The sequence below is a fragment of the Capsicum annuum genome, chromosome 10 (assembly GCF_002878395.1).
Source record: "Capsicum annuum cultivar UCD-10X-F1 chromosome 10, UCD10Xv1.1, whole genome shotgun sequence".
In the NCBI taxonomy this organism is placed as follows: Eukaryota; Viridiplantae; Streptophyta; class Magnoliopsida; order Solanales; family Solanaceae; genus Capsicum; species Capsicum annuum.
In genome coordinates, this window is record NC_061120.1 from 166,064,374 (window position 1) to 166,075,567 (window position 11,194).

The window sequence follows — 11,194 nt, forward strand, 5'->3', positions numbered from 1 at the left end:
AAACCTTAATCTAACCAGCCCGATCCAACTCAAGCCACAAAAAAGACAAAAAAAAATGGACCATTTAACGTTATTTTGATTTTTCTATTAAAGGAAAGAGTATATGTGAAAAGTTTCTTAATAACGGAGGTAAATTTGACTCTAAAGTATGACATCGAGGGTAAATTTGACCCCAAAGTATGACAAGGATAAATTTGATTCGAAAGTATGAAGAAAGATATATTTAACTAATTTTCCAAAGTAAAGGGGTAAATTTGACCCTTTCTCTAAAATAAAAATAGAATTTATGATATGAACCTAGCCAGATAAGCTTGAATCCAAATATAGTTTCCTTGATTGATCAACCGGAACCCAAATGAAGTGTTTCATTACTTGATCGGGATTCAACCAATTTGAACCGCTCACATTACAGTAGCATAATAGCGTAAGGCCGTAAGTCGAGGGCGATCATAACATAAGGCTATACATAATAGCGTAAGGCCGTAAGTCGAGGGCGATCATAACATAAGGCTATTACTTTCACACCCCTCTCTCCGAGAGAGTGACCCTCTGCATATTATTTTAGTTGTCTGTCAATGTTTTTGAGTCTCAAATTTAGAGATATTCCAGTTTTAAAAATATTTAGTCATGAAAAAAAGAGATATTTAGTCTGAGATTCGGGCCTATCCGATGTCCAGTATCTACATTGGAACCCAACTCATCAGGATTAGTGTCTTGAAAGTCCCACTATGGTGGGAAGCGCTCCCTACCAAATGTGAGTGCATTCCCGGGACACAAACCCGAACCCCTAGTTAAGGATGGAGAGTACATACCACTCCACTACACCCTTTGGTAGTGAGAACTTGCATATTTTTCCTCATAAGTGGAAGCAAGCTAGTTTGAGTTGTTAGCTTCAATAGAGTTTGATGCAGTAAAATAGAATCTACAAACATCCTCTCAATTTTAGACCAAATGCTGTATGCAAGTGCTGGCGCAACATGATATTTTTTCTAAAACCAGTACACCCTAAAAATAGATATAGTACACATGATACATGAAAACTCAGGCTAAACAGTAACGGGCACTTGATTTTTAACTTCCGAACAAAATATGTTGTGTCTTCACATACTCACAAGAGAGGAAACCAAAAAAAGGAAAAAGATAAGATAAAGAAGTAACTGCTTTCAGTCAAAGCCTCAGAGCATTGAATCCACTTTAGAAATCTATGAGGCTCCTCATGCTGAAAATGCTCAAAATTTAAATAAGAAGCTTCTCAATAGCATCCTGCATCAAAAACAAAAAGAGGAAATCCATTTCAGTATTAAAGGGATTATGGATCTCCGTAAAAGTTTATAAATGATAAAAAGAAATCCATCAAGGATCATATTACCTTCAGTTGCTGTATTTGTGATTTCAACTGGCTTCCCTCGTTGCTCGTTACAGAACAAGCAATCACAGGTCGGGTAACGCCACATGCTCGACCAAGAGCTTGCTTTGAAGGAACAAAAACATAAGGGACATTCTGCAATTGAGTAATAAGGATAAGAAAAAGTTGGGAATTAGCAGTAATTCTTCATTAGCACAAAATTGTCTGTCATCTCAATGCAAACTTATTTGTCAAAAGTGCAGCTTAGCAGTAAAAACTAGAACTGCAGTGTACTAGTAGAGTGCATAGTCGGATTCGTGGAAGTCAATTAATTAAATACTTAATTACATTTTTAGTAGTTTTATAATTATTCTAGAATAGGGTTTTATGTTTCCTACTTCTATAAGGATTAAACTTTCTAGAATAGGCATTTATGTTTCCTACTTTCATAAGGATTAGACTTTCTACAATAGGGTTATATTTTTCCTACTTTCATAAGAATTAGACTATTGCTGTAATACTCCTATTTAAAGGGGTTTTTAGAGAATAAATCAAATAAGTTGTATTTCAGCAAAAAGCAAGAGATTGAAGTTTTTTCTTTCATTGAACTCTAAGGTTTCAGTCTCCCTTTAACGAGCTGAAGAGATCGGAGTTTTCTCTTCCATTGAACTCTTAAGGTTCCAGCCTCCCTCTAACGAGCTGAATTTATATTTCGCCCTGCGAATCGATCCTGCCATAAAGATCCATAACAATTTGGTATCAAAGCCTAACACAATGGGTGATGGGATCAATTTCAGATTTCAGAAAGAGCGTGCAATTACAGAAACCCCAATGGACTCTAAAATTGCAGCAATGGAACAACTCTTATGCAAAAGAATTATCCAAGTCATCCAAGAACAATTATCTAGCTTGGGATTAGGCTCCACAAAGCCAGCAACCCACAGACTAGGGTCGAGTAGCGCACCGCACCGACGACTGCCATATCAACAATTTCTGCTACTAAAGACAATACATTGCCTATTCAACTAGTCGATCAGAATCAGCTAACAAGTGGTAATTCTCGTTCAATCGTACCAACGTATACAAAGATGGAATTTCCTACTTATGATGTCACCAACCAATTAATTTTGGGACATTATTGTGAACAATTTTATGAAATCAACATACAAAGGAAGCAGAAAAGATTGAAGTGGTTGGGTTTCACATGTTAGGAGAAATAGGGTATTATCAACTTAAAACAAGCAAAGGGACCAATAAATTGGGAAGAAGTACAAAAACATTATTTCTAGCAATTTAGACCTAGTGAAAGTAGTAACTCGATGGACAAATTAGTCACACTCTGGCAAACTGGTAAAGTTGAAATTTATCCGCGTCAATTTCAAGAAAAGTTGGCTAAGGCTGGAATTGGATGATTCAGTTCACACTATTCCCTTGAATTCGAGCTTGAGGACAAGCTCTTTCAACGTGAGGGGAGTAATGTTGTGGATTCGTGGAAGTCAATTAATAAAATATTTAATTATATTTTTAGTAGTTTTATTTATTATTCTAGAATAGGGATTTATTTTTTCTATTTCTATAAGGATTAGACTTTCTAGAATACGCTTTTATGTTTCCTACTTTCATAAAGATTAAGACTTTCTACAATAGGGTTATATTTTTTCTACTTTCATAAGAATTAGACTATTGCTGTAATACTCCAATTTAAAGGGGTTTTTGGAGAATAAATCAAATAAATCGTATTTCAGCAAAAAGCAAGAGATTGAAGTTCTCTCTTTCATTGAACTCTAAGGTTTCAGTCTCCTTTTAACGAGCTGAAGAGTTCGGAGTTTTCTCTTCCATTGAACTCTAAGGTTTCAGCCTCCCTTTAACGAGCTGAATTTATATATCGCCTTGTGAATTGATCCTTCCATAAAGATCCATAACAAAGAACTATAATACACTTGAGGACTAAGAATAACTTATCACCAACAAAAAAAACCAAGAAATTAGGAGAGAAGAAGAAAAGGAAGGAAGAGGATTGGGGGCACACATTAGCAAAAGGCAATCATTTTCCCCACCTCTTAGATTGAGAAAATGGCATCCCTCCAAATTGTTGAATAGGTTTATTATACTCCCTCCGTTTCAAAAAGAATGACCTAATTTCCTTTTTAGTCCGTTTAAAAAAGAATGACCCCTTTCTTTTTTTGGCAATACTTTAATTTCAACTTTCCACATGGCATGTTTATGACCACAAGATTAAAAAGCATTTTGGTACATTTGACACTACTTTAATTTAAGGCCACAAGATTCAAAAGTCTTCTTTATTTTCTTAAACTTTGTGTCAAGTCAAAGTAGATCATTCTTTTTTAAACGGAGGGAGTAACTACTTTTGCAGTTAGATGTTTCAAAGCTTTTGTCCTTTACATTGACCTAATTTAATACTAAACCCTTAGTTAATCTTGTGTGCATTAGATTTAAATGTGACACACAAAACAACTCTATGATCTGGAAATTACTCAAACGATGTAATTTTTTTATTTTTTTTGATAATTGTTAGGTCCTCCCCAGCTTGCGTGCACCTATTAATTCCATAAGAGACATGCGACCTCCCACCAACAATAGGTACAAAGGTAATTGCGTGAAAAAATCAACTAGTGGTTTTGTCTTTGCTGAGATTTGAACTTGAGAACCTCATAGTTATCAGCCCACTTCATTGACCACTAGGCCACACCCTAAGGTGCTACCCAAATTATATAATTAATTTGGTTTATCCATGTAATCATGTTCCCTTTGATCTAACCATATGTGAGTTATATCTGTCATCAAAACAGAAAACAGTTGTACATTATCCATTGTTATATGGAAAATCTGACTACATCCAAAAGGAAAAAAAAAATGATCATGCATAATAGTTGGGATAAAGCTTATCAGGAGACTGGAAACACGTTCAGTCTCAGCCAGTGAATTATCATGATTTTAAGATAGGTACTGGAGATGAACAAATATAAACTTTTCAACAATAGATAGGCATCAATTTCAAAAGTGAGTTACTTGAGGATCAATGACTGAAATTGTTCACCTTTATTCCACCTGTATGTACAACAACAACAACAACAACAAACCCAGTGTATTCCCACTTAGTGGGGTCTGGGGGGGGTAAGATGTACGCAGTCCATACCTCTACCTCTGATGAAGTAGAAAGGCTGTTTCCGAAAGACCCCCGGCTCAAGTCACGAGATATCACACAACACATAGTACAGCACAGAAGCAGATGACATAACATAGATACGGCACCCATAAGGAATATAAAACAGAGTAAAGCAGGAATGCAGGAATATACAGCAAAGGAAAGCACACATATTCGTAATAAACATGGAACACGGAACACGGAACATTGAATACGGAATCATAACAGGAATACACCCCCACCAATTTATTCCCTACACTAGCGACCCGAACTGGCCCTAATCCTCTGCCGTAATTCGCATCTTCCATACCTTCCTATCTAGGGTCATGTCCTCGGTGAGCTGTAACTGTTCCATGTCCCGCCTAATCACCTCACCCCAGTACTTCTTCGGTCTACCCCTACCCCGTCTAAAACCATCCAACGCTAGCCTCTCACACCTACGGACCGGGGCATCCGTGCCCCTCCTCTTCACGTGTCCGAACCATCTCAATCGTGCTTCCCGCATCTTACACTCCACTGAAGTCACACCAACCTTCTCCCGGATAGTCTCATTCCGAACTCTATCCCCTCGGGTCAGTCCACACATCCAGCGCAACATCCGCATTTCTGCCACCTTCATTCTTTGGATGTGGGAGTTCTTAACTGGCCAACACTCCGCTCCATACAGCAAGGCCGGACGGACTACCACCCTATAGAATTTGCCTTTAAGCTTGGGCGGCACCTTCTTATCACACAGCACCCCCGATGCGAGTTTCCACTTCATCCATCCCGCCCCAATACGGTGCGAGACATCCTCGTCAATCTCACCGTTACTCTGGATCACGGACCCGAGATACTTGAACTTATCCCTCTTCCCTACCTCCTGTGCTTCTAGCCTCACTACTACCTCATTCTCCCGCCTCACGTCATTAAACTTACATTCCACATACTCTGTCTTGGTTCTGCTCACCCTGAACCCTTTAGACTCCAGAGTTTGCCTCCACAACTCTAATTTGTCATTCACCCCCCCTCGAGTCTCATCTATCAGGACTACATCGTCTGCAAAAAGCATACACCACGGCACCTCCCCTTGGATACGCCGCGTCAACACATCCATTACTAACGCAAACAAAAAGGGACTAAGAGTAGATCCCTGGTGCAATCCTGTCAGGACAGTGAAATGCTCTGAGTCTCCTCCCGCCGTCCTCACCTGGGTTTTCGCTCCCTCATACATATCCTTAATTACTCTGATATATGCCTGCGGTACTCCACTCACCTCCAGGCATCTCCAAAGTACTTCCCTGGGGACTTTGTCGTACGCCTTTTCCAGGTCGATGAACACCATGTGCAGATCCTTCTTCCTCTCCCTATACTGCTCCACCAACCTCCGTACCAGGTGGATTGCCTCCGTCGTCGAGCGGCCGGGCATAAATCCGAACTGGTTTTCCGAGATAGACACTATCCGTCTCAGCCTCACCTCGACCACTCTCTCCCAGATCTTCATAGAGTGACTCAGTAACTTAATCCCCCTATAGTTACTGTGCATCTTGAAAATGTCGCAATTGGGTTATGTGGTGATTGAAGGGGAGGCAACAAAAAGATTTTGAAGAACTCAAAGCATAAGCAAAAAATATTAGCAAGTTAAGAAGCTGCTGCATATGCATTCCAAATATTTCACCTATTTAATTATTCTGAGAGGGGAAATCAGGAACAGAAAGATGGCTCAAACAGGTAAGGCATTAGGGGTCTGACTGAGCACAGCAGAACAGAGTGGCTGAGAAGATGACCACGAACAGCTCCGTCTTTATCTCTGTCCCAACGCCAACATCCCAAAAGTTTCAAATTTTATCACCCAGACAAGTTTCTTTCACTTACAATAAGTGGTATACATTGCCCTTAAGCCATGGGACTTCTCTGTTAGAATTTTATCCTTTTCTCTGTTCTTCCACTTCTTCAACTCTTCTTGCTAAAGAAGAAGAAAAGGAAGTGAAAGAAAATGGTTCTAGTGGCGATATTCTTCCAGCTTCGATATACCAAGAAACTAGGTTTAGCTTTACCTCCCGGAGCATGTAAGGTTTGCGGAAAAAGGAGATTGAAAGTGGCTGTAATGGCGAAGGACGGATACAAGGAGGGATCGCGACTGTTTCAGGTTTTGGTTGGTGGCGACAAAGCTTTACAGGCCTTGCCCAGCTTTTGTTGCTTCTGATGTTAGGTATAAGAGGTTTGGACAAAGCATTGATGAAGTTGTCTCTGGGAAAGGAGGTAAAGTTAGTTCCATCGGGCTGATGCTGAAGTTCATCAAGCACGAAAAAGAACGGACGAAGAGATCAAAGAGCTAACTGTTGGAAGGTAGTTTAGTCAGCTTCAAGACAATTATCTTTCAAGAAACTGAAGGAGGTTAATATTGTTGAATTCAGCTGTTTCTTTGGCTCTCTAAAGGTTTTTTTCTGTGATAAGAACTTGAATAATGTGTATTTATATTAGTCCCAAGCTAAGTTGCTCGGACTCGGGTGCAGGTGTTTGATATGGGTGCAGATCTAGAGGTTGGATCCTTCGTGAGCTAAATTTTAAGATTCGGGAATATGGATCTAAGTATGGATACGGATGCGGTGACTCGGCTAAAAATAATTCAAATATCTAAAAACAAAGTTCTTAAACTTAAATTATGAGATATCATGTGGAGAACTTGAGGAGAAAATATGGATCAAGGAGTCAAGGAGATAAAAGGAAAAGGAGCGGCATAGATGTTTCTATATACAAGGTATTCAATTTTCTTCAAAGTACCAAAAACCAGTCACACCTTTTTATTGAATCGGATGGGAATTCTCTGTCGATTTTGGTCAAAGAATCCAAAATCAATTGACTAGATCCGGTATGGATCCCACACCCATACCCATGTCATGTCGACACGGGCATCGAAAGTGAAGAGTCCGACTAACTTAGGTCCCCAAGTGGTTTTTGTGTCAGCATTTAAACTGCTTCGATATGCTTCATTTAAGTCGAGGATCTATAGGAAACAACCTCCCTATCTCTAAAGGGCAGGATAAGGTTTGCATACATTCTATCCTCCCCAGACCCCAGATCCCAAATCCCATTTGTGGGATCAGGGATAGCACTAGGTATGTTGTTGTTCTTCTTGTTGGTTATTTGTGCCCGCTATTGTAATCAAGATGAAATATATCATTTTAATTTCAGCTATACTAGTTTGCAACACAAAAAAATAAGGGTAAAGGCATTCCAATATCACCAACCTCAGCATTCCACCATTGTTTGAGACAAATATCAGAGGCATCTTTACAGAAAGATCGTCCATGAAAGAAATGTCTTCCAAACATTTCAAACAGAAGAATCATAAACTCATGTAACTCCCTTCCCTTCTAGCAGGAAGAGTACCTACTTTAACACATATAAGATCCTAGAACTTCTTCCTTGAGAAAATTTTTTGAGCTTGACTATATGACAATTGAAGTTCAGGCTCTAAGAATCTTTAAGAAGATACCTAGATAATTCTTCAAATTGACCAACGAGGATTTTAATTTGAATTTGTAGTCTAGCTCAATGATTTGAACATATGCAATGAAGAGAAATATAAGGATTTTCTTACACACTCTTGGTCTTCTTGTTTTAGTATGTTATCCAGGCCAAATAAGAAGTAGGGCTGGACATATTTTGGTTTAAACCGAAAAAAACGAAAAACCGAACCAAAATTTAATTTTGGTTTGGTCTTTTGGTTTTTTGGATTGGTTTTGGTTTCAAATTTTAGAAATTTGATTAAACGGTTTGGTTTTCGGATTTTCAAAAAAATAATTCAGATAAACCGAAAAACCGAAATTATATAAATAATATATTATAATTTTTATATATATATGTATATATAAAATATACTAAAAATATAATATAATCTAATATAACATATAAATATATAAATTATAATCATTTAGTAATCCTAAATTCTAATATATTGCTTTGCTTTAGCCCCTAACATTAACGTGAAGACTTCAGTGGCGCTCAGTCATCCTCAGTTCGTCAATTCGTTTGAAATTTCAACATCGCCAACGACAGTCGGCAGTCGTTTGCTCAGTTCATCATTACCGTCGGGCCACTGCTGTCATCCAATGGCGACAACTCAGCGAGGTCAATATTTATGGTTATTTCATGTGTATTGAATTAATTATATTTGAGAATGAAAAATAAGTTTGAAAAAAGATTACTTTTCTAGAAAAATCACCAATTTTAAATGCTCACTACTTTAATATTTAAAACCGAAATAAAAATCCGAAATAACCGAATCGAATTTGTAAAAACCGAACCAAACCGAAATAATTTTGGTTTCATTATGATTTTCTTTTTCATCAATCCGAAAATCGAAAATTCGAACCGATATTCAACAATCAAACCGAACAAACCGAATGCCCATCCCTAATAAGGAGGCTAAGTGTCAAAAACAGAAAACGCAAAAATCAGCCTAATAACTCTTTCTAATAGAAAATCTTTTGCGGCTGGAATCCACTTCCTCCAACGAAGCGCTTTTGTTTCTTTAGGAGGAGGGGGACACGGGCGGGTTGGTGCTCGGGCATGAGAAAGCATTTTTATTGCTAAATAGAGAGCAGATATGTATGTGTAAAACAAGAATGTAGATGATGAGGCACTAGCTTCCTGTGTTGCTCAGACTCTTCACAATTGTCATCAGGGTGTTCCAAATCCTTCAAAAGTAGTGCAATTTTTTTGGAGGATCTAACACTAGTGCGCCAACATATTTGCAGAGTCTGAGCAACTTAGATGGCTCCAACTAGCCTATTCTATAACTCTATGTCATATACTATTACGTTTAAACTTTTCAGCATTTATAACCCCAAACGTCACTAATAAATAAGGCCCCTGTAAATTGATATATCACAAAATGAGGTGAAGTAGTATATCTTCACCAAAAACCCATAAAAGGTTAAACATCACACTTATAAAGGTTAATAACAGACTTAATACAAATAACTGTGCTTCAGTCAAGCCATCACGCTATATTATAAAAACGAACCAATCTTCTTCTTATCTTAATAAAAAAGTTAACAAACAAACAATCAGATTAATTTTACACATAATTTCGATAGTCCAAATTCAGTAGTAATAACCAGCCAAAAGTGGTACATAAAAGACATAAAGATAAACAATACTCTGTCCGTTCACTTTTACTTGTCCACTATTCCAAAATACATTTTCACTTTTACTTGTCATTTTAACATATCAAGAAAAGACAATTATCTTTTTCCATGTTTTATCCTTAGCATTAGTTACTTATTTCAGAAATCATTATCCGAGGCCTAATACTAAACATCAATAAATATGGGCATTATAGTAAAATGCTTATATCAATCATTGGTTGTTAAGGGTCGTGAGAAGTCCAAAGTTGACAAGAAAAAGTGAACGGAGGGGGTATTACCTTATCTTCAGCAAGGAGTGGAAGGTGAAGAAGGATTTCTAGTGGTTCTGTGTCTGCTGCCATGACAACAAATTCCGCAATTCCTCTGTTTAATGTCTTCGTAGCTGAAACAAAACCAAATTTCTCAATTACATCAACAAGCAAAACTATACACTAAAAAAGACATAAGAATTGAAAATTGTTCGAAATGTTAAACCTTCATTAGCACCCTTCTTAAGCTGTTTATAATTAGCAGCTTGTTGAACCAAGTCCATTATTGTCGTTGTAAGCTGCGCATCCGCAAGTGGGTATGCTTTTGGATTCACAGTTTCTGTAGTCTGTAATTCAACATTTTCAAAAACCAAAAAAGACATTATATTTTTGTGATGAAAACATCAAAACCGGTCAACGAAAAAAGGCAGCCGGTGCACTAAAGTTCCCCTATACGCTAGGCCAACAACAAATACAACACATATGACACACACACATAGAGAGACAACGGGGGGGGGGGGGGGGTATACCATGGTGGCAAAGAGAGTTGAGAAAGTGGGAAGGAGCTGCAATTAGGGTTTATGGAAGACTAACAACAGGAAAATGATAGGGTTTTAAGTGAACGAAAGGGCGCTATTTCCAGAAACGGGTTTTATTTAGTTACAGTCATTTGGCTAAATTAATTAAGACGTTTCAAATCATATTTAGCAGAGGTGACATAAACTTAAATATTGAGTAGACGGGATAATTTTAATATTAGTATTAATGATACTAATTTTAAAATTCCAAATTTTATTATTTATACCAAGATTTCTATTCCATATTTATATAAAGATCTCTCCAGATTGTTGTAACACAATAATTAATAGTAATTGTTGCAGCAATTTCGTAGTTGCTAAAGTAATTCTCGTAATTGCTGAACCAACTCTCATAGTTACTGAAACAACTCTCATAGTTACTGAAGCAACTGTCGTAGTTGCTGAATTTATTAAATTATTTGTTGATTGACTTTATAAAAAATCAAAAAAAAATTCTCCAACTTTTTTTTTTAATAAAGATAGTCCATGAAAATTAAAAAAGAAGAAGAAATGAAAATAGAAAAAAAAAAAAAGAAAAGAAGATGGAAGAAGAGAAATGTCTATAAAGAGGGGAAAAAATAAGAACACGGGGAGAAAGAAAAACAAGAAGAAAGATTGAAAGATAAGAAAAGGGGGGAAACTCTAAAATTTGAAATTTGAAGTTATTAAGCTTTTTAAAAAATTAAAAAGTTTTTAAATATTATACTTTACACCTAAATTAA

At 37.2% G+C, this 11,194-nt stretch overlaps 1 protein-coding gene across 1 annotated transcript; it reads right to left on the reverse strand.

The window, feature by feature from the left end:
• Positions 1 to 916: 916 nt before the first annotated feature.
• LOC107845971 (NHP2-like protein 1) lies at positions 917 to 10,589 on the reverse strand. Its single transcript, XM_016690483.2, has 5 exons — positions 10,425 to 10,589; positions 10,121 to 10,241; positions 9,925 to 10,028; positions 1,370 to 1,501; positions 917 to 1,263 (listed from the first exon to the last, which is right to left on the reverse strand). The coding sequence occupies exons 1-5, from the start codon at positions 10,425 to 10,427 to the stop codon at positions 1,237 to 1,239; spliced, it is 387 nt and encodes a 128-aa protein (XP_016545969.2). The 5' UTR covers positions 10,428 to 10,589; the 3' UTR covers positions 917 to 1,236.
• Positions 10,590 to 11,194: the final 605 nt, after the last annotated feature.

Bases quoted from the DNA above. Each gene is read 5' to 3' on its own strand.
- LOC107845971 (XM_016690483.2), bottom strand. The intron at 1,502-9,924 runs GTAATACCCCCT...ACTCAATTGCAG, and splicing joins CACTCCTTGCTGAAGATAAG to AATGTCCCTTATGTTTTTGT. The intron at 1,264-1,369 runs GTAATATGATCC...TTTTTGATGCAG, and splicing joins CACAAATACAGCAACTGAAG to GATGCTATTGAGAAGCTTCT.